This window comes from Seriola dumerili, unplaced genomic scaffold (genome assembly GCF_002260705.1).
Source record: "Seriola dumerili isolate Sdu_G_001 unplaced genomic scaffold, Sdu_1.0 BDQW01000242.1, whole genome shotgun sequence".
NCBI classification, from domain to species: Eukaryota; Metazoa; Chordata; class Actinopteri; order Carangiformes; family Carangidae; genus Seriola; species Seriola dumerili.
In genome coordinates, this window is record NW_019174497.1 from 7,228,279 (window position 1) to 7,251,040 (window position 22,762).

A 22,762-nucleotide genomic window follows, 5' to 3' on the forward strand; every position below is an offset into this window, starting at 1 on the left:
ATTTCACTGTTCATACAGCAAATTTTGATTTCATGCTAGGTCTTTTTTCTAAAGTTTTAGCTCAGCCCTGAGGTATTAATGTAATAATAAAACCTGAGAACAATTTCCTCACTGTCAACATGGAAATGGAGCAATACATTACCAAGCAACCTGTTGTATTTCTCCACTGGAGAAAACAAAATTACGTCCAGTGTTGGTGTAGCATCAAATACACCATGGCTGGCCTTAAACCACGGGACTACAGTATAAGACTAACTACGTGTCTGTCAATGTGCAGCTGTCCAAACCACGAAAAGTTCCCATCCCAGAGAGGTACGTAGAGTCGGACCCTGACGAGCCTGCGAGTCCGGAGGAGCTGAAGGAACGCTCCCGCCGGGCCGAGCGCATCAAGAACCTCCTGGCCAAATCCAGGTAGACAACACTCGCATGATGACACCGGAGTTAGGATGATACTGCGGTTATGTTAGTTTTGGTTAGGTGTTTGTTTTGGATGTCTAAGTGGTAACATAAAATGTACAATAATGTCAGAAACATGATCATTTTACTATAATCAAACTACCACTACATTGATTCTCTCAGGCTTCTTTACAGTCCTGACTCCTTTTTGTGTGTGTGTGTGTGTGCGTGCGTGCGTGCGTGCGTGCGTGCGTGTGTGTGTGTGTGTGTCCTTTCCAGTGTTCAGAACATACAACCATCCGCCCCATTAGACTTCAGTGAGCTGGACTCAGCTCTGCAGCAGCAGGAGAGGATCATGAACGTGTCCCAAACACTCGCTGCTGAGGCGTCACGCAAGAGCAAACTGGTGGCAGGTTAGTGTTCTCACCTCCCCTTGGCTTTAACCTCAGGATCAACCCACAAAGACATATGCCTTCTCCACTTCAAATAATCCCAGCCTTCAACCCATAAGTCACGCCTCAAATAGCCTCAGTGTAAACCTCCAGTTAGTTCTCACAAAGATATAAGCACAAAAAGACAGTGACTCTAGTAACAAACACAAAGAAGAAAGCTATTTTCCCACTCCATATGTTTGCAGGAGAGGCTGCCCATGTGACAGTCAGCTGTTGTTGTGTAATATTGACCTTAGACTGGCAACATGTGACACTGTCATTGTCCCTGGTGTGTAGGGACTGAGTGGCTGGAGAGGCAGTGAGCATGTCTGGTCCAGGTATATCTGCCATTTCCCTTTGTGGTGGTGTGGATTCACTGTCTGGTTTCTCTGTCCGGGGCTCAGCTGTTGTTTTGATCAGTGTGGCTCTGGTGTCTTTGGTGAACTGTGGTGACCTTCTGTGTGCAACAGGTGTTTTGGTGTGAGTTGTGTGTTTTTTATGGAGATAAAAAAAAAATACTTGAACACTTGTAAAGTACACTGCTCAAAAAAACGAAAGGAACACTAAACTTCAGGGATATCAATCTGTCCATTCAGGAAGCACAAGTGATTGTGAATCAGTTTCACCTGCTTTGGTGCAAATGAAGGTGACAACAGGTGCAATGGAGAGGCAAAAGCAAGACAACACCAAAAGGGAACGGTTTTGCATGTGGTGACCACAGACACTTGCTCTCTCCTGATCCTTCCTGACTGATTCTTCTCTAGTTTTGTGTTTTGCTGGTGTCCTTGTCACTGCTGGCAGCATGAGGAGGTACCTGCAGCCCAAACAGTTAGTCCAGCTCCTCCAGGATGGCACATCCATACATGTGGTCGCATGAAGGTTTGCTGTGTCTCCTAGCACAGTCTCAGGAGCATGGAGGAGATGCCAGGAGACCGGCCGTTACACGAGGAGAGCTGGACAGGGCCGTAGAAGTGCATCAACCCAGCTGCAGGACTGGTACCTGCTCCTTTGTGTGAGGAGGAACAGGAGGAGCACTGCCAGAGCCCTACAACCTGCAGCAGGCTCCTGGTGTGCATGTTTCTGACCAAACTGTCAGAAACAGACTCCATGAGGGTGGCGTGAGGGCCCCATGTCCTCTAGTGAGACCTGTGCTCACAGCCCAGCACCGTGCAGCTTGAGAACACCAGAATTAGCAGGTCGGCCATTGGCGCCCTGTTCTCTTCACAGACGAGAGCAGGTTCACACTGAGCACACGTGACAGACGTGAAAGAGTCTGGAGACGCCGTGGTGAATGTTATGCTGCCTGTAACATCATCCAGTATGATCGGTTGGCGGTGGGTCAGTGATGGTCTGGGGAGGCAGATCCTTGGAGGGTCTCACAGACCTCCATGTCACAGCCAACGGTACCCTGACTGCTGTTGGGTACGGGGATGAAATCCTCCGAGCGATTGTCAGACCTTACGCTGCAGTGGGCCCTGGGTTCCTCCTGGTCCTGGACAATGCCTGGCCTCATGTGGCCAGAGTGTGTAGGCAGTTCCTGGATGGTGAAGGCATTGATGCCATTGACTGGCCCTCACGTTCCCCTGACCTAAATCCAACTGATCACTTATTATGTATCAGTTCATCCGACGTCGCCACAGACTGTCCAGGAGTTCACTGATGCCCTGATCCAGGTCTGGATCCCCCAGGACACCATCCACCGACTCATCAGTAGCATGCCCAGTAGTTGTTAGGAGTGCATACAGGCATGCGGGGGTCATACACATTACTGAGTCACATGATGAGTTGCTGTTATGAAATTCAAGTTGGATCAGCCTGTGATTTCAATTTTTCACTTTGATTTTCGCTGTGATTGTTTTGGTTTGGTTTCCATTGACCATTGTTACGTCATTTTGTTCTCAACAAATTATTCAATGAACATCAGTAAAGATTTTCAATTTGACTTTTTCGTTCATCTAAATCCGATGTGTGATTTAAGTGTTCCCTTAATTTTTTTGAGCAGTGTATCTTACTGCTATAAAGCAGTTTAGATCAAATGGGTCAAACAGTTGTGGTAAATGGATTCTTAAACATTATATTTGTGAATAACATCTGACCCAGGTATTGGATTTACCAAAGGACACACAACTATAAACTGTTACAGGGGACTGTCCTTGAAATCTGAATTTCTTATGCAAATTAAGTATATGTGTGACTTGCATAAGCTATTACACCTACGATGTCCTGACTGCAAGAAGTAATACTGAAGTTTGTGTTTTCTTCTCAGCCAAAGCTGCTGCAGAGCACTGACCCACAGCAACGACCAACAACATAAAAGAAGAGAGTCGTTGTGATGAGGAAGAGACGGATCTAATCATTTCTCACTCTCCAACTAATTGTTTTACTTGTAACAAAGCCTTTCCTATGACTGAGAACTACATACATGTTTCTAAAAGAGTGATTTGTTTGTAATTTTCAAATAAAATCAAGTTTCACTGCTTCTTCACAATTACATCATAATTTTATAACACAAGTAAAATGCTTTGTTTTTCAAAATCTACAATTACATGTTTTGCAGTTTGTATTTTTATGAGTGAATAAAATGAGTGAAATGAAAGCCAAGGCCAACATTCTTAAATTACAGTAGTAATGTTTTGACATGAATCTTTCATTACATTGTTTGGCCTGACATGCCTGTTCAATTTATTCTGTCTATTTTCTCAATGATCATGGTCCTGTCAATCAACTCAAACACATTAGAATATAATATCAATAATAGTTTAACACATGAAACAAGTCAAGTCATTACACACAATAAATATTAAAGATATTAAGATTATTTGTCTGTTTCCTTGAAAAGTTCAGACCACCTTTATTTCAAAAATGGAAAACATTCGTTTCTCAGTTATACACTCATACAAAACAGTTTTCATGAGGTGAATAAACTTGAACATAAACTTGTACTTGCATTCACTTGTATATTGTTTTATATCATCTGCTTTGTCCTGTACAGATAAAAAAGGACCGACACCGGTTTCCCATGGGAAACATGTTCAAACTGCCAGTACATAAGGATTTGAACTTCCAAGTATAAAATAAACATAAACAAACAAAATGAACAAGGTTTGACAAACATATATACAGTGGGGGAGAACTGCTGACCTCGAAGGGGGGATAAACTCAGGCAATGAAGTCCTGAACCCAGGTGGCAGCATGCTCTGTTGGGAGGCTCCATCTGAAGACTCAGGGAGAGCATAACAAAGAAGGGAGGTCCACTCAGTAACCACTCAACTAAACAAAAAACTTATTAAGGAGGAACTCAGCATAAGCAAAGTGGAACATATTAAGTCAGTGCGAGGAAAAATGTAAGTGCTAACCTAAATTAGCTGTAACATGAATTCAGGCCTGAACTAAACACAATCCAAAACCAAACTGGATTTCCAGGAGGCAGAGTGAGAGAAGGGGCACCCAGTTTACATCAGCTCCAAACAGGTGAAGCCAGTCCTTCACTTACACCGTGTTCCAAATTATTATGCAGATTGGATTTAAGTGTCATAAACATTTAATTTCTTGTTTTTCAATTAAACTCATGGATGTTATTGTGTCTCAGGGCTCTTTGGATCACGGAAATCAATCTCAGACACCTGTGATAATTAGTTTGCCAGGTGAGCCATATCAAAGGAAAACTACTTAAGAAGGACGTTCCACATTATTAAGCAGGCCACAGGTTTCAAGCAATATGGGAAAGAAAAAGGATCTCTGCTGCCGAAAAGGGTCAAATAGTGCAATACCTTGGACAAGGTATGAAAACATTAGATATATAATGAAAACTTAAGCGTGATTGTCGTACTGTAAAGAGATTTGTGGCTGAGTCAGACAACAGACAACCCGTCTGTGCTCTGTGCAGATAAAGGCATAATGAGGAAGGTTTCTGCCAGACAAATTCATCGGATTAGGAGAGCAGCTGCTAAAATGCCATTACAAAGCAGCAAACAGGTATTTGAACCCGCTGGTGCCTCTGGAGTCCCGTGAAACTCAAGGTGTAGGATCCTCCAGAGATTTACAGTTGTGCATAAACCTGCTATTCGGCCACCCCTAAACAATGCTCACAAGCAGAAACGGTTGCAGTGGGCTCAGAAAAACATGAAGACAAATTTTCAAACAAACAGTCTTGTTGACTGATGAGTGCCGTGCAACCCTGGATGGTCCAGATGGATGGAGTAGGGGATGGTTGGTGGATGGCCACCATGTCCCAACAAGGCTGCAACGTCAGCAAGGAGGTGGCGGAGTCATGTTTTGGGCCGGAATCATTGGGAGAGAGCTGGTAGGCTGCTTTAGGGTCCCTGAAGATGTGAAAATGACCTCGGCAAAGTATGTAGAGTTTCTGACTGACCACTTTCTTCTGTGGTACAAAAAGAAGAACTGTGCCTTCCGTAGCAAAATCATCTTCATTCCAGACGATGTACCATCTCATGCTGCAAAGAATACCTCTGTGTCATTGGCTGCTATGGGCATAAAAGGAGAGAAACTCATGGTGTGGCCCCCATCTTCCCCTGACCTGAACCCTATTGAGAACCTTTGGAGCATCCTCAAGCAAAAGATCTATGAGGGTGGGAGGCAGTTCACATCAAAACAGCAGCTCTGGGAGGCTATTCTGACATCCTGCAAAGAAATTCAAGCAGAAACTCTCCAAAAACTCACAAGTTCAATGGATGCAAGAATTGTGAAGGTGATAGCAAAGAAGGGGTCCTATGTTAACATGTAACTTGGCCTGTTAAGATGTTTTTGATTTAAATAGCTTTTGATTTCAGTAAATACGACCTCCTAATGCTGCAAATTCAACAAATTACCATTTTTGGTTTTTTACAACCTATAAAATGTTTTGAAACTCTGTTGTGCATAATAATTTGGAACAGTGCATTTTGACTTTTTTATTTTTGAAAAAATACTGTTATCATTGGGAGGTTTGTTCGATAAAATTTTAATTATATTCTAATGGTTAATGACTTGAAAATTATACTGACTGTCATTTGCATTGACTATTTAGGAAAATCTGAGAAAAATAAAATTTGCATAATAATTTGGAACGTGCTGTAGATGGGAAGGGCCAGCCAATCAGGAAGAACCTGAACAGGAACAGGCCAAAACAAATACTGTCATATGATCCTGGGCTGTCACAGCTTGCTGTCTGATGGAGGTAATGGAGTGAGGTGTCCGTTAATGCAGGTGTTGTACTGGAAGGTCATTGTGAAAGACCTGTGCCTCAAGGTGCAGACTTCAGATTCAGGTGTCCTTTGGCGGGGTGTTTGGTCTCACCCATTAGGGACAGAGAGAGCAGCCTGGATGTCCTGGAGGAGTTGTCATTGTAAAGCAGTGGTAGCTGGATGGAGAAACAACTCGCTGATGCTGATTCCGTATTTCTGCATGATGTTTGACATACACTATAACAATATATACACTTAACTGTCACTAGAGAGCCCTGCTAGAAAGCTGATAGGAACATAATTATTTACATTTTTTAAGTCTTGAATTATTCTATGTACATGTTTCATGAACATATACATTGAATATGGGTATTTAAGGGTATTCTAGCGGGCAAAGTGTCAATGAAGAATCTTTAAATCCGAGCCTGAAGCCTGGATACACGGGTTCAGAGAACTGAGTGTGGAATGTATGAAGGTGAGTCATGGTGTTTGAGGATATGGCATAGAAGGACAGAGTGCCAGCTGACCAGTCCAAAAATACTCCAGTCCTTTTGGAGTTGAAGTGGGGGACAGATATGGCTGCATCATTCTTATTGTACCAGGCGTTGTATTTACCTTGATGGTAGCGTAGACTCCAGGACTGATCGTTGTAGCCAAGGACACTATCATTACCTTTTGCTTTCCTGCTGATTCCTTTATAAGCCACTCCTATACCTGTCCATTCGCCGGTCCACTCCACTTCCCAGTAGCAACGAGCAGACAGACCCTCTTTACAAAGCACCTGTCCCCAGTCTGTAAATCTCTCTGGGCTGTCAGGATATGGCTGAGCTGTTTCCATTCGTGTCATTGTTTTGTTGTCTTCAGAAAAAGACAAGTGTGAATGAGCTGAATTCACCTCCATAGTAAGCTTGCATGCATCTGATGAAAAACAAACAAAAAAAAAAAACATTTAAAAAATTTTTTGTTGCCCTTCACCTAAAATTACATTACCATAAACACATTTAAAAAGGTTCTATAAATGAGACTTTAAACAATAATACAGCACGTACATGTTAGTGCATGTGAGTCCCTCCTGTTAAATTGTTGGTCCTCCACTAAACACATAGGCCCCGCCCAAACGCAGGATGGCACAAAACAGTATACAGCGTTCAAGTGAAAATTTTTCGGAATGTCCTCCACTGAAGACACCACTTTTTCGACCAAAAAGACAAAGAAAGAGACAGGAGCGCAGGTAGACTGGCTGGTGGACCATCATAAACACCAGTAAAGTTTTTTAAGTTTTTACTCCCCTTTACCGGCTCTGTCAGTCATTCCTGCGACCCCGGTCCCGGTGGGCAAGTCCGAGGCTTAAAATCCCTACCAGCTCGACCATGGTGGTAGTACTGGTCTGGCTTTACTGGTGGGACAACCCTACGGCTCCAGCTTGACTTAGAAGTGGCTCTTCTTCATCTCAATATGTAAGTAACTTGATGGCTACATACTGTTACATGTCTGTTATCATTAGTGACGGCATGATAAGTTAGCTAAATTGGTATTACTCTTATTTTGAATGTGCTCGGCAAATGTTGCTATTGCTAGCTGGCTAACTGTCAGCATTGCTGTGGTGCATGTCATGCGTGGGCTGACGGTTGTCGTTAGATTGTTTTTTTTTTTATTTTTATGTTGACCCGTGTACATAGGATAACTTTACTCAGTTAATCCTTTTGTAGTGTGTTTACTGGCCGCTTTCACTGAGCTCTGTTACACCTTGCTGACTGCGAACGTAAGGGGAGGGGAGGTTGTGGCCAAAGGGAGATCGGAGGTGTGCCCAACGAAGCATTTGGTTTGGTCTGAGACGCCGGTGGTCTAGTGCGACATCTAATGGCAGTGACGACCAATTACAGGACCTCGAAGCTTTTGACTGCCTGTGTCCATGGATTATAATACATCCAGACCTGTGTCAAGAAAAGTCATCCATTGGTTTGATTTAGTTGTTAAACAAAAAAAAAACAAAACAACAACTTACATTTCTTCTTCAGAGATGATTTTAAGTAGCACTCTGCATTGCCTTCCAAGCTAGAAAAAAAATACATATGTCATTTGCAATGTAAAAAGCCTGCTAAATGAGTTTACAGAAGAAATATAAAACAGCAAATTGTGATGTTTAACTCAAAAGTTATACCTGACAGTAAGGTGTTCAATGTTCTCCTGTACAGAGGACAGCAGCTCCATCCCCAGTTGGCCTGGATGATTGTAACTCAGATCCAGTTCCATCAAGTGGGTGGGGTTGGACCTCAGTGCTCTGCCCAAAAAGCCACAGCCAGTCTCTGTGATTCCACAGAATGACAATCTGAAATTGAAGGGTAAAACTAAATTAGACTACAGTTTCAATTGTGATTTTGTAATTGACTGTAATAAATGACCAGTTCAGCACTTCTGCACCTCAGTTTTTTCAGCTGACATGATGAACTTGCCAGTCCAGCACAGAGCAGTTCTACTCCGGAGTCTTGCAGATCATTGTCACTCAGGTCCAGTTCCTTCAGACATGGATAGCTTAGGACTTCTCCAAGTGCTTCACAGCATTTCTCTGTGAGGTTACATTCTTTAAGCCTTCAGAAGTGAAAAACAAGTTAACCTTATGTTAGCATAATTTGCTCAATGTTTGTTTCACTGAGACTAACTTACAAGATTTACTTAACTTACAAGCCTCCAAACACTATATCACATTTCTCTGGTTCAACTTTAGCAGGAAATCTGCAGGTCTGTTTTACAGCACAAAACCTGAAGCTGTTAGTGTCTCACAGCAGTAAGTGGAAAATGAGGGAATAATAAAATTTGCATGTTACACCGCTCTACTGTCTTGTACAAGAAATTGAAAGAAACCAAATCAAACAGTAAATGTGATCTTGCATTTAAAAAAAAAAAAAAAAAAAAAAAAAAAAATTAAAGCCTCACAATCCTGTACCCATCATGTTTATCAAAGTTTTACAATACATGTGGCAAAAATGTGTTGATATTTTGAAAGGTTACACATAGCACCCTTTCCAATAACCTGACCTCACTGTATCAATTTAAAAATTAATTATATATTAAAATGATATTGCCATACATATGACTGATAAGTGTAGAGGTTAATGTTCTTTACTCACACGGCTACTCTGGATTCTTTGATCACTGGTAATAGCCTCAGAAGACCCTCCTCTGATCTTGAATATTTCCTCAGGTCAAACTCAACCAATGCTTCCTTTGAGGTAAGCAACACAAAGACCAGAGCAGCCCACTGTGAGGGGGATAGTTTGGTCTCTGACAATCTACCAGAGTTCAGGTAGTTTTGGATTTCCTCCAAAAGAGACTGATCGTTCAGCTCAATGAGGCAGTGGAAGAGATTGATGCATTTTTCTGTGGAAGGATTTAGCCGGATCTTCTCCTTGATGTACTCAACAATTTCCTCATTTCTTTGTGGACTGATCTCCATTGTGGTCAGAACGCTCTTCAACAGAGACTGATTGGATGACTGCGAGAGACCCAGAAGGAAACGAAGAAAAAGATCCAGGTGTCCGTTCTCACTCTGCAGAGCCCTGTCCACTGCACTCTTGAGGAGGCTGGTTACTTCACTGGGAGCCTCTTGGACGCTGATGGTTTCTTCTGGTTCCAGCAAGTTCTGATTGAAGCAGATGAATGAGTAGAAAATGTACATGGCAGCAAAAAACTCCTGAATGCTGAGATGCACAAAGCAAAAGACCCTCTCCAGATGAAATCCAAAGTCATTCTCCGAGATCTGTGTGAACACTCCTGAATACACTGCAGCATCGTTGATGTCGATATTGTACTCAATCAATTCATTCTCATAGAAGATCATGTTGCCTTTTATCAGGTGCTCAAAGGCCAGTTTTCCAAGTTTCAAGATCACATCTTCATCAATTTCGACCCGGGACTGTGTTTCAGATGCCTCTTCTCCTGCTGGATACTTCCGAGTTTTGATCAGCGAGTTGTATACCAGAAAACTGGTGTACATTTGTGTCAGAGTGTTAGGCATTTCTTTTCTTCCTCCATCCTCCTCCGTTCCCATCATTTCTGTTTCTTTTAAAATCCTCTGGAGAACGGTGGCAGATATCCAGCTGAAGACTGGTATATGACACATGATATGAAGGCTCCTGGTTGCCTTAACATGTGAAATGACTCTATTGGCCATGTTTTGATCAGAGATTTTCTTCCTGAAGTACTCGTCCTTCTGGGGGTCGTTGAACCCTCGTATCTCTGTCATGCGATCAACAAGATCATTTGGAATACGATCTGCAGCTGCAGGCCTGGAGGTGATCCAGATGTGTGCAGAGGGCAGCAGGTTCCCCTTGATTAGATTTGTCAGTAGTACGTCCACTGAAGCTGGCTCTGAGACACCGCAGCAGGGCTTGTTGTGGTCAAAGTCCAGAGGAAGCCGACACTCATCCAACCCATCAAATATCAGCACAAGCTTATATTTGCCAAAATTTGAAATTCCTGATTCTTTTGCCTCTGCAAGAAAATGATGAAGAAGCTGTGTAAGTGTGCAGTGGCTCACCATCAGATTCAGCTCGCGAAACGGAAGATTAATTAAGAGTTGGATGTCCTGGTTGACTCTTCCTTCTGCCCATTCCAGATTAAACTTCTGTACAGAGATCGTTTTTCCAATGCCAGAAATTCCTATAGTTAGCACGGTTCTGATGAATCTGTCTTGTCCGAATAGGGGATTAAAGATGTCTTCACATTTGATTGGCTTGTCTTCTTCTGCTGGTCTCCTGTTTGCAGCCTCAATCTGCCTGACCTCATGTTCATTATTAACAGTTCCACTGACTCCCTCTGTGATGTACAGCTCGGTGTACACCTTGTTTAGGAGTGTCTGGTTCCCATGCTGTGCTGTGCCCTCGAAAATGTACTCAAACTTTCTCAATTTGTGTCTGAGTTTGCGTTGGCAGACATCAAGCTCACCATAAATGTCTAGATGGACAAAGAAAACAAAAAGTAAAATGTTATGTTGGTACATTAATTTCAGTGCTAAAACCTCAAGAGGAATTTGTAGCCTAGAAAGTTCATTTGGCAGAAAGCAGTTATAAAAACAGTACATTAGGCCTTGTGATATTTTCCGCCATAAGCAATATTTTTCATAATGTCAGTTAATGTTTTAACCCACATTTCAATGCCTTGTTTACTGTACATTGCACCTTGGCATGTGACAAACAAAAAATTACATTTACTCATTTGGCATATGCTTTTATCCAAAGCAGCTTACAAGTGAAGGACATCAGTAAGCTTTAGGGCAGTAGGCTGATATAAGACCATACTGGCTGCAGCATTCTGGACAATATGCAGGGGTTTCACTGTGCACAAAGGAAGGCCTGCCAGAAGATGGTTACAGTAGTTGAAGTGAGAGATAACCATGGCCTGGACCAAGAGCTGGGTGGCATATTTAGTCAAGTAAGGCCTGATTTTTCTGACATTGTACAGAGTAAAGCGGCACGACTGAGAGATGGATGCAACATGGTCAGAGAAAGAGAGCTGGTCATCAAACATGACACCCTGGTTTCTTGCAACTTAAGTTGGGGTAAGGAATGAAGAGGCAATTTTGATATCGATATCGTGATAAAGAGACTGACTGGCTGGGATGAGTAGGAGTTCAATCTTAGAGAGGTTTAGTTGAAGGTGGCATTCCTTTGCCCATGTGGATATGTCAGAGAGAGGCCGAGATCTGCTCAGAGTCAGTGGGAGTCATTTGGTGGGAATGACAGCAATGTGAACAGATAAATGGGCCCAAGGAGGTGGTGAATTTTGCATAGAGGAGGGTTCCCAGAACCGATCCTTGGGACACTCCAGTGGGGAGGGGATAGGCTGAGGACATTTTCCCTCGTCATGACACATTGCCCAGCAAGCTAGGATTTAAACCAAGAAAGGGCTTTGCCTGAACAGGAAACACCTGAAACAGGAAATACAATAATATAGCCCCCCTTCCTTAATCCTACAGTACAATTATAAATCAAATTCTTCCATCATTGAAACTTTGGGAAAAAAAACAAATTCATTTTTTAAAATTTGTTGTGAAATTGATCATATATAATAATAGGATAAAGCACAATATATCAGTTATTGGCATTCACAAATACATCACATATCATACCCTCCTCTTGGTACTTACGTTTCTCCAGTTCGTTAGCGAGCGCACTGTGGCCCATTTCCTTTAAGACATGCAGTGTAACCTTCAGAACCCCCTCACTGGCACTGCTGTCTTGCTTTTCATCTTCTGTAGTCAAACTTTCTTCATCCTGCTTTTCACTCACAGAAGATTGTGAAAGGTGTGGAAAGAGCATCCTTCTATACCTTTTCAGCTCACTCTGAAAAATCTCCATGCCCTGAGTTTCCACCAGCTGCAGTGGAGAAAGTAGAACACATAGTGGGTGCAGATCATTTTGACTCATTTTCCTCAAAAAAAAATAAAACTCACCAACTTCATTGTTGTTTCAGAAATGTCTATCATTACAATACTATTATCTTATGCTTAGTTATTTTTGCCATTATGGTTTTAGTACAGACATTAGAAACATAACCAACCTTAAATATGGCATTTCCATCCATCTCCGTAGATTCTGAACAGTCATATTGGTCTCTTGAGACAAATATCGAAAATGTTATTTTTAGATTTCAGCCTGTTTTAATAGAATATTCTCATTGACACAGACTGATTCAGTCATTGATGGAGAGTTAAAATATGAGGACTACTTCTGCAGATCTTACTAGATTTCTGTACCTATAGACATAAGTACATAAGGCGTACATAAAAGGTGTTGGACAGATCAGCATTTCAAACCCCAGAGCCACAGAACTATCACTTTTAATCAAGAATAGACTTTATGTACCTATCAGCTGCTTCTTTGGTGAAGTCATTGCGTTTCTTCATGGAGGTGTCACTTTTCATGGACACACAGGATGAGGCAGGCACCTGTAGCCTATCAGGAAACTGTTCACTCTCCTCTGCACCATCCACTTTGAAGGCAATACCTGTTTTGTTTTTTCTTAAAAGAAAAGTTAAATTTTGTGTAGTGGTTATACTCTTGGTCTATCAACATTTAATATTTAAAAGTTTAAATTCTTTAAAATTTTCCCAAATAACTACAGAAGCCCTGAAAGGCAAGTGAATCTTTTTTTTGGCCAGGATCAAGTTTTTATTTATTTTTTTTCTTCATCTGTTTAAATGACCCCTGAAGAGGCAAGAAAACTTAGAAAAATGATAAAATAAAAACACTTTTTACTTGTCTCTCTGAGGTTGTTTTCACAAATTAATAAAAAAAGAAAGTTCAATCTCACTTGACTGCCCAAAGCATTTCTGGCAGAAAGCCTTTGCTGATTAAACTACTGTGATGTTACATAACTTAAAGACACATTTTATATACCTTGTGTTTAGTGCATGTTGGGGGGAAGAAAAAAAAAAAAATCACCTAGAGTGTAATATGAAAGCTTGTAGTCTGATTTAGACTGGGGTAATGGTGAACTTCACCCTCTTCTGGCCAAAATGGTCAGATTTACCTTTGATATGCAAACTCACAAGGGATGCTCTAAAGAATGTGACTGACCCCTGTTCAGGGAGTATTTATACATCTTTGTTTATATGAATGCACAGCTAAATAATGTAAGCAGCAGAGAAGGATGGTTGCAAGAGAGTTCAAGGAAATCTAGCATGTACCTACAGACATAGGTACATAAAGGTGTTGGACAGATCAGCATTTCAAACCCCAGAGTCACAGAACTATCACTTTTAATCAGGAATAGACTTTATGTACCTATCAGCTGCTTCTTTGGTGAAGTCATTGCGTTTCTTCATGGAGGTGTCACTTTTCATGGACACACAGGATGAGGCAGGCACCTGTGGCCTATCAGGAAACTGTTCACTCTCCTCTGCACCATCCATTTTGAAGGCAATACCCGTTTTCTTTCTTCTTAAAAGAAACAAGTTAAATTTTGTGTAGTGGTTAAACTCAGCGTTCTATTTACTAAGTATACAAGACATTTTATTTTCACTTTAACACAACAATTATAATGATTACAATAATCAGTACACTACAGGTCTGTATTACTGAGCAGTTGAAATTCTTTACATTTTCTGAAATAACTGAACTGATCATGTAAATATTCAAAATTCAACTCACCTGTCCACAAAACTGGACTATGGACTTCTACATCTGGAAAAAGGGATGGATGCCTAGAGTGGGAGATAGCTATTTGATGATTTATTATAGAATACATCTTTTAAAAACTTTTACAAAAAGTTTTTTTTTTTTTTTGTTTTGTTTTTTATTTATTAGGAAAGGACACCAGTATAGTAAGACAATAATTATACTAAATACAAAAAATTAAGTTCAGATTGACATTTGATATGCAAACTAACAAGGGAGGCTCTATAATGTTCAGCCAAGAAAGGGTGGGACTGACCCCTGCATCTTTGTTTATATGGATGCACAACAAAATAATATAAGCAGCAGAGGAGGAGGAATGCCCCATGGCTGCAAGAGAGTTCCAGGAGATCTAGCAAAGTGTTGCCATGTCTACACCATTGACTGACTCCACTGTATTTTGCCAAGGCACTGTTTAAATGTTCCCCTGCCTTATCCTTTACACAAGACCTGTTTGATTGTGACCTAACTGCAGGACATCCTGATACGTTTTTCTGGTTATTCTTACATAATGAAATGTTGAGTTGAAGCTTTGTCCTGGCAGTAATGACAGGGTAAACGTTACAGTACATACATTAACATTAGGAATATTTAGGTTGCAGTGCCTAGTACATAAGTTTTCCTTGTTGGTCTTTTGTCATTTATTTATTTCTTCCTTTTGATAATAAAACATTTTCATGTGGTCTTACTATTCATGCATGTCTTCCTCACCTCAGGTCCACAGGGACTTTAGATTTTGTTCCTTTTGTTTATTTTATTTCATTTATTTTAAATACAGATATTCAAAAGTATTTTCAGCTTCCTTAGTTCAGTTTGTAAATATCTGTACTAATAGACAGCAATTATTATCAGTGTTAACACAATGCTCTCAGCTCAGTGGAGAGTATTTGTCCTTCTATTTGGATTTGTAGCTAGAGCAGAGGAACTGAACTCACCGGCAGATTAGTTCAAGTCCAGTTAGCTTTGTCTGCTTTGAGATTATTATTATTTTATTTCAGAGCAAACTGTGTAGCGGAGTGTTAATCCTTGTGTGTAGTTTGACACTGGCCCTTCTTGTTAAATTAACAAGCGGGAAAACCCACCTATGTGATCACTGTACTTCAGTTTAACATAACACATTTAGCGATTAAACTCTGGTTGTATTTGAGCAGAGCTAGGTTAGGTTAGTTCAGACTTTGCATCGACAGCAGTGTGTACTTTGAACATCTACATTTCTGTTCAATGGCTTCGGGAAAAACAACCGCAGTCGATCCAAACTACTTCAAAACTGATTCCGTCCTGGTTAACTGATGCAGTCATCTATTCTAATGACTTCTGTATGCAAAAATCTATTTTACCTGCGACGCGTCTCCGTCCAGTCGAAGCAGCTTCTTCCGCACTTTTGCTTTGACGCAGCTGAATTGAGCTGTTGTGACCACAGAAGGGTGTGACCGTCCATTTCCTTCAGCCGCGATTACTGATTCGACTCACGTGCGTCACTGCTTTGGCTTTTAAAAATGTTCATCTTTGATGGACTGTGTTAAAATAACGTATTCACCTACAAACACCCGGAGAAAGTGTCGATTAGGCCTATTTAATAATGCTGCTACCATGAAAATGCCAATGATTCAACCCTTTGGAAAATATTCATTATTACAACGACCCACTCGCTCAGAATAAACTTCTGTAAATGCATGTACATCACAATTCATCAGTTTTTTTCCCCCCTCAATGTGTTTTTATAAGTATATAAATATGTGATTATAAAAATAGCAATAATATTCACCTTCCTTTGAAACCTGAGGAAATACTATAAAACTGACAGATCATATTAAAAAACATGTTTTCAAGAAAAATATATTTTAAATGTCTTTCTGAACATTCAAATCATTTAAATTCAGATTTTTAGACAAAACTGCCACTCATCATCTTCCCTCTGATTTCCACAGCCCCTAGTGATAGTTTCCAAGTAAAAGATTCCATTTCCTTGCTGAATAAAATTTCCAACATACCTGTTAAAGTCAAATTGACAACCTCACCAGAGATCCACACAGATGGGGTTAAATGCATTTGGGATGATTTTTAACCTGACCTCCATTTCATTAATAGGGATTTTCTGAGCAGTTTACGTGACCCCTAGTGGACATAGTTCATTACATACAAATCAAGCTGAGAGCTTCCCTGCATAAAACAGACACAGTGAGTTTACTTTCAGTCCACAACGATGCATAATACAGAATGCAAAAACAGTCCTTCACAGAAACCATCTCCTTTGTCTGAGAGAAACTGTAGTTCAAGTGTTAGGAACGGCAAACATTACAACTGACACTTCCTTTTATTGGTTTTCAAACAAGAAATCACAAAATTCACAATGTGTAGACCAATCACACTGAATGGCAAACGATCCTTTTTCCTCCAACAAAATTCATGGCAAATACAGTGACTGCTAAAATGTTCAAACCAAATAAAAACTGGACCATTTGCCACCTTAACATGATATAACACCACTTAACCAAAAAGCTGAGGTTGCAGCCTGCTGATTTATATTTTGACAACATGCACACCACGATGCCGTCCTGTGGTGAGTGCTTGTGTAGAGAAACCATTTCTACACAGTAAAAGAACTAGAATGACCGACAGTAAAACAACTACGGTCAAATTGTACAATTTTGAGATTACAAAAACTAATGCCTCCCTGCCCGCCCCATCCAGGCCTACGCTGACTTCACAAAGGCCATTTTGTATTCTTGTTTCCGCTCTCCGCTCTTACTGTCAGGGCTGGGCTTGGCCTGGTCTGAGGTCTGTTCCTTAGAGATGGGATCGCAGCCTTTGTCCTGGGCATCTGTTGGTTCTTCACCTTCTTTGCCACTGGTGGACTTCTCTGGCTCAGTTTCTTTTGTCTGACTGTCCACTGTTGGAGCGGGAAACAACTCTGGCTCCGGCTCAGGCTGTGAAGAGAACAAAAACATCAGTTTTTTTTCCACTTCTGTCCAAAAAAAAAAAAAAGTACTAAAAGAGTACTCCTGTTCGACAACAGGATTTGTCAGATCTCTATATTTAAAGTGTACACAGATGAAATTAAGAGTAACGTCACAACACATTTGAAAATTGTTTTGCAGAAGATTGCCTTTTTGTTGAAGTGTTACTTACATAAGTAACAATGACAGCGTGTGTGTGTGTGTGCGTGTGTGTGTGTGCTCTTTGACAGTCACGCCCCGCTCTGTGCACACAATTTGACACAATAAAGACAAGAAGAGTGTTTTGCCTCAATAACGATTTATGGGTGAGACAAAAAATGGCGCTGCACAGACAGATGGAGGCAATACTTGAGATACGTCTGTCATATGAACACACTCAACCTCTCAGGTCATCTAGAAGCATCGGCTAACCAGTGCCACAGTTCAGACGACACATGGAGAAGCAGCATATGAATATAAGACTTTGACTCTTTTACATTCTCCACTGCCTTTAACAAAACCTTCAGTGTTCATTACTATCCATGCTGTCATTCTGATCTACCTCCTATTATTATCTCTGAAGTTTAAATGTTAAAATGTTTTTATCCTTTTGTGCTTTACTACCCATGTGTTTGAAATATTCTACATAAATACATTTCCCTTGCCATCATTTCATTTGTTGGAATTCTTGTGACGATTTACCAGTTATTCAAACTAGCAACACCTAAAAAAAACACAGTTTCATGTTAAAAGTAGTTAGCCATATGCTATTATATTGAAAGTTACGGTTTGCCGACTTAAAAAAAGCATGTAAAACACAATTTAGCAGAATATCTCTGATAGTGTTAAAGCTAGAATGCTGGACTTTTAAATAGAAATGAACATTTATTACATTTAAGCCTTTGCCTGAGTTTTAAATCTGGTGTGTGTGCACAGGTAGTGCTGCGAGTTTGCCAGAGCTGAAGCGGGTGTTCTGTCATATATGGGTACACTGTAAACATATATGGAGGCAATTAAGGTCTGGACACACAGCTGCATTATTTCTCAGACTTTTATTACGTGTTGCAACACAGAACATACTGAAGGTTCCTAGGTGAAGTGCATGGGTAGGAACCTTCAGCACAAGTACTGGGCCACAATAAAAGTCTGCGAAACGTGGGGCTGTCTGTCAGGTGCTTGTGTTGAGCATCCGGAAATGTTTCCAATGTACGTATTGACAACAGAACAAGGTGTGAGAGGGAACGACTGAAGTGACAGAGACAAAGCAGGAGGAGTATGGCGGAAAAACCTATGAGGCATCCAAGAAAAGTTTGTGAAGCTCCAGATAAAAAAAGAAACAGAGGAAGGATTACAGTCTAGAAAAGAAAGTGACTGACAGTAAGGACAGACATGGATTACTGATGGTGTGGCTTTTCCTGGTTGGACAGCTCTGACAGAAGAGAAGGGACTGAGACAGACATGGTTGTCACTTTACTGCTTTTCGACAGGTTAGCATTTGTAAAAAATGTAGTATACATTTTACCTAAATAATTTACCTAATAAATAATTATCATCTTGGAACTGTGAAAATTTCTCTGTATTCAACAGTGTGTAATTATGCTCCCTGCCAGAGGGGGGAGACAAAGGCTCCACACTGCAGGTTTAAAGTGAAGAACCTGTGAGCAAGAGCTGCTGGTAACTGCAAAATGAATGTATAGCCTGAAAAAACTGCAACTCACTACTGTCAAACACATACAGGTTATTTTTTTTCTGATCTCTGATGGTGTGTTGAAAGCTGCAGTCTTAAAACAGCCTCACACTTTATCTACCAGGGATTTAAACAATGAAAAGATGGAGATACTTCTTGGTTTCGTTAAAATAAGCACTTAGATTAGCACTTAAATAAGTAATTGCATTTCACATACTGCATTTACATTATTGGAAAATGAATTACATCATCTTTATTCTCCCTGAATGTGGTAAAACGTCATTCTTTGACATAAGAAAAAAAACTCTCACTTACTGTGCCTGTTTCTGACATCTCTCTGTTGTCAGACTAGCTTGTGAACTGGTTGTAAAGTCTAGCAGCCATCTGTTTACTAGGTGACTGACATATTATCCGTATAGATGTATCCGTATAAATCTGTATAGATACATTTAATCTCCATGTCTGCCATATTTTACGAATGTCCTCTATTCTGGGTCTCACCTCACTGAAGCCCAGGCCACAGTGCCTCCGGTTGCGGCCTGACAGCTTCCCATCCATGCCCTGCTGGTACTGCATCTCCAGCTGCTCATTGATCTTCTTATCTTCCTGCCCTGCAGAGGAGACACCAGTCACAGCAGGCACACCCAGCCGTTACAGGCCTATCCATGTGCGGATAGATCTGTGCGGCGGATGTGTAGTAAGGAAGGCGGGTTAATTGCATTGGGCATAAGGACAAGGCAGCATGGGTAAATGGCAAGGAACAGTAGTTGGGACATTTCTTACATAAGCAGAACAAATCCAGCCTTTTACAAAAGCTAAACAATGAAGCTTACCACTACGGAAGTGGGATGTCGACTTGTGGTCGCCAATGACAAGGCGTCCCGTGGGTTCTTTCTGGTGAACAGAAACAATCACATTTTACATCAACTGTCACAACTTCTCCAAAGGTCAGAGTGACAGTGGCAAGGACAAAAACATAGCTTTCATGACCTGGACTAGAGGTTTACAATATAGTGAACTGAATGTAAAGTGATCTAAAATAGGCAAAACAAACCTTGCCAGCACCCATCAACCGTAAAAACTTTTGTTTCCTTTCATTACTTCCCAGATCAGCTGATGCCCACTGAGTAGATCCATCCTGCCGAACCAAAACATTGTTATCATAAAGAATCAGTTCCAACAAAAATATAATGCTCATGTCATCAGATTATTTACTTATTGTACATTACATATTTACACTGTTTTTAACACAGTAGATGCTTATGCTGTTTCTAACCAACAGGGCTAGTCCTCTGATGACTCACACAATCTGGACAAATGTGTGGCGCCCTTGCAGCCAGAAAGATCAGCGGTTACTTCAGTCTGTTGGAGGGGTATGTTTGATTATATTTGTTCTGACCGATTTATCAGCTGACCGATTTTATCGGCCTATCACAGATATATCGATAACGGTGCATATATTCTCCGATATGTGCTGATATGAATACTTTTATTAAGAAGTAATAATGCAGTGGAAATGCTCGGGTCAAGTCAAGTTATATAGGCAGCATTTTATATATATTTGATCCTTTGTTTTTTTATGTAATTCCCAGTGAAGTTTAATGTTTCAGTGCACTGATGTAGTTTTGGACGATAACGTTTATTGTTAAACTGTAAAATATCCTAATATCCTGCTTTCTTTTCATATTTTTTTCACAAGTGTTTTTTACTTATTATTTTTACTCCCTAATATCGGTATCGACCCCAAAAATCCAATATCTTCTTCGGGCTGGGCTCCAATTTATTTTCATTATAAACACAATGTGTTTGGATTTTGTTTGCCTACTCTAAGTGAGCTTTATGTGAGTATCGGAAATCAACAGAGGAAAGAATACCCTTAAAAGTTAATAAAAATACTGGTGAACTTAAATGATAATAATCCCATTCATATCATACTTGCAGGGTAAAGCGGCTACTTAGATCCACATAATGTGATGTGTGTTATGTCCACTGTGGTCTGGGAGAGAAAAAGCAAGCAGCTTTTGTAAAAAGGAAGTAAAATGTATCCAAACCACATCACTTACAAAAAATAAAACAACAGTTACAGTTAAAAGCCTTCAGCATTCAAAACATAAAGGAAAGAAATAGACTCTTTTGAAGCAAATACATTATGTTGATTCTGCTGGAAGCTCCCAGTGGTTGCTAAATGCAAATATACAGATAGTCCAATTTGCCACTGACCACATAGTACTGTACTGTCAGTTTGAAAAGTTGAAAAAAATATCTGAAGAGGTTTAAAACAGTATACCTCAGTCCATTTATTGGTTGTGCAGAAAATTTGCAGTCATATTCTACCTTAAATACACTCAGTTGTCAGTTTATTGGGAACACACAGAAAAGGCTAATATGGTTTAATACGGCAGTCTTGCAATAAATCCTACTTTCATAAAGATTATAATGTTCAGTTTGTGTTGTAACTGTTTCAGAGGTGTTGATTCAACTGTACAATAATTTTAGAGGATGTAGTCTGTGGTGCTACTGAACTGCACTGTTGATATATGTTTTTTATTATTTTGTCCATCACAATGATGATAACGCAGGCCAGCAGCATTAACATTTTGGCCTTCATGAAGGTAGTATTTAATGCAGGACTGTATTAAACTGCTTCAGTTTCTACCTGGTGTTCCTAATAAACTGACAAGTGCGTGTGGTTAGTTCAAACTAACATTTTCAAACATCTTTCCTAACAGGATAGTGACTATTGTTTTATTTGGTATACATTTCAGGAATTAGAACAACGAAGGTCTGAAACATACATATTGCATTCAACTTTACATTTTAGTGTTTATGCGTCTTAATGCTGTTATTTACAATTGAGAATATAACATCAGATGTAAAGTAAAAGGCTGAAAATGTGTGACATACAGTCATTAATCCTTGCTCGGTAAAACATCTCCAGTTGAAAAAAACAATTTGATACAAAATGATATCATGTGCGATATGTTTTATGTAATTAATTTTTAAGTCAACCTAAAAATGACGAGTAAACTTTGTCCAGGACTTAAACAAGAAACGTGTTCAGGTTTCATGATAAGACTGAGACGTTAGCAAACAGGCGAACACGAAACTAGCCTTATCTAAGTAATTCATAGCTTTCGTCTGCGACTTATGCTCAGTTTTTATTATTTTACTCACTTGACTTGGAGATGCGGGTCGTTTTGTCCCATGCCTGTCCTCTGGAGAACTCATTATGAACGAAGGCTTTACTAAATTGTCAATAAAATATCATGCCACGGGACTAGCATAGGCTAACTGGGATTTGTCAACACTTCTCCGTGTCGTCACTTCCTCCTTTTCTTCTTCGCTTGTGTCCCAGACGGTTATGTCAACTCTCTGCTGCCACTCATTGGTGGACTTTTACCTAACTAAAACGAATGCAGTTTGATACAAAAGTCCTGCAATAACTCTCCCTTCACGAATGTTTGAATGTTCAGTTTGTGCTGAAACTTTCAGAGAGCTGTTGAGGCTGCAGTTTGTGATGCTGCTCAGTTATATAATGACAGGTGTTTCTGTTATTTTTTGCACTCCATTCATATCAATGAGGGTAGTCTAAATAACAGAAAGACACATAGGAAGCATTACAGCTCAACAGCACCACAAACTACATCCTCTACAATGTTCATGAATTGAATTAACAAGTCTCCAAAACAATTTCAGTAAAAACGGAACTTAACTGCATTTATTGCAGGACTGCTGTACCAGACTGCATTAGTTTTAACTAATAAACTGTCAACTGAGTGTATCTGAAAATCAGCTAGCAACATTACTACTAACATAATATTGGATGAAAGGAGGGGTCTTAACATTTCCACAGTTTAAAAAAACAGTGGTCACATTACAATGTCAAGGGACTGAGTCTTCAGAAGTATCAAGGAACAGGCACTTCTAGCAAAATAGTTTTATATAGTTATATATA

At 40.2% G+C, this 22,762-nt stretch overlaps 3 protein-coding genes across 11 annotated transcripts in view; 1 reads left to right on the forward strand and 2 right to left on the reverse strand.

Moving 5' to 3' along the window:
• The window catches only part of plekha7 (pleckstrin homology domain containing A7), a 156,605-nt gene extending 152,830 nt beyond the window's left edge, over positions 1 to 3,775 (forward strand). For all 6 annotated transcript variants that reach the window (XM_022756028.1, XM_022756031.1, XM_022756030.1 and 3 more), the window contains 3 exons: positions 278 to 411; positions 676 to 809; positions 3,094 to 3,775. In XM_022756028.1, coding sequence (XP_022611749.1) covers positions 278 to 411; positions 676 to 809; positions 3,094 to 3,116 — 291 coding nt within the window. In that variant the 3' untranslated portion in view covers positions 3,117 to 3,775. The remainder of the gene's footprint in view (positions 1 to 277; positions 412 to 675; positions 810 to 3,093) is intronic.
• Positions 3,776 to 3,875: 100 nt separating this feature from the next.
• Positions 3,876 to 15,595, reverse strand: LOC111229628 (NLR family CARD domain-containing protein 3-like). Of its 4 annotated transcripts, none has more exons than XM_022756034.1 (11): positions 15,522 to 15,595; positions 14,161 to 14,213; positions 13,795 to 13,947; positions 12,874 to 13,029; positions 12,569 to 12,623; positions 12,156 to 12,384; positions 9,139 to 10,963; positions 8,432 to 8,599; positions 8,172 to 8,339; positions 8,016 to 8,065; positions 3,876 to 6,928 (listed from the first exon to the last, which is right to left on the reverse strand). In XM_022756034.1, exons 3-11 carry the CDS (start codon positions 13,920 to 13,922, stop codon positions 6,384 to 6,386), a joined length of 3,324 nt encoding a protein of 1,107 aa, XP_022611755.1. In that variant the 5' UTR covers positions 13,923 to 13,947; positions 14,161 to 14,213; positions 15,522 to 15,595; the 3' UTR covers positions 3,876 to 6,383. The 4 variants fall into 4 exon arrangements, with proteins under 4 accessions (XP_022611755.1, XP_022611756.1, XP_022611757.1 ...); XM_022756035.1 differs by having other exon boundaries at positions 13,795 to 13,950; XM_022756036.1 differs by having other exon boundaries at positions 13,795 to 13,950; positions 14,161 to 14,229; positions 15,522 to 15,539.
• Positions 15,596 to 16,479: 884 nt separating this feature from the next.
• cunh11orf58 (chromosome unknown C11orf58 homolog) lies at positions 16,480 to 22,116 on the reverse strand. Its single transcript, XM_022756288.1, has 5 exons — positions 21,982 to 22,116; positions 19,862 to 19,945; positions 19,641 to 19,701; positions 19,309 to 19,418; positions 16,480 to 17,111 (listed from the first exon to the last, which is right to left on the reverse strand). Exons 1-5 carry the CDS (start codon positions 22,033 to 22,035, stop codon positions 16,878 to 16,880), a joined length of 543 nt encoding a protein of 180 aa, XP_022612009.1. The 5' UTR covers positions 22,036 to 22,116; the 3' UTR covers positions 16,480 to 16,877.
• Positions 22,117 to 22,762: the final 646 nt, after the last annotated feature.

Bases quoted from the DNA above. Each gene is read 5' to 3' on its own strand.
- LOC111229628 (XM_022756034.1), bottom strand. From the start codon at position 13,922: ATGGATGGTGCAGAGGAGAGTGAACAGTTTCCTGATAGGCCACAGGTG. The intron at 12,385-12,568 runs GTTGGTTATGTT...TCTCCACTGCAG, and splicing joins ATGGAAATGCCATATTTAAG to CTGGTGGAAACTCAGGGCAT. The intron at 8,340-8,431 runs GTGCAGAAGTGC...CTTCAATTTCAG, and splicing joins TGTCAGCTGAAAAAACTGAG to ATTGTCATTCTGTGGAATCA.
- cunh11orf58 (XM_022756288.1), bottom strand. From the start codon at position 22,035: ATGAGTTCTCCAGAGGACAGGCATGGGACAAAACGACCCGCATCTCCA. The intron at 19,946-21,981 runs GTGAGTAAAATA...TTGGTTCGGCAG, and splicing joins GACCCGCATCTCCAAGTCAA to GATGGATCTACTCAGTGGGC. The intron at 19,702-19,861 runs GTTTGTTTTGCC...TCTGTTCACCAG, and splicing joins GGTTGATGGGTGCTGGCAAG to AAAGAACCCACGGGACGCCT.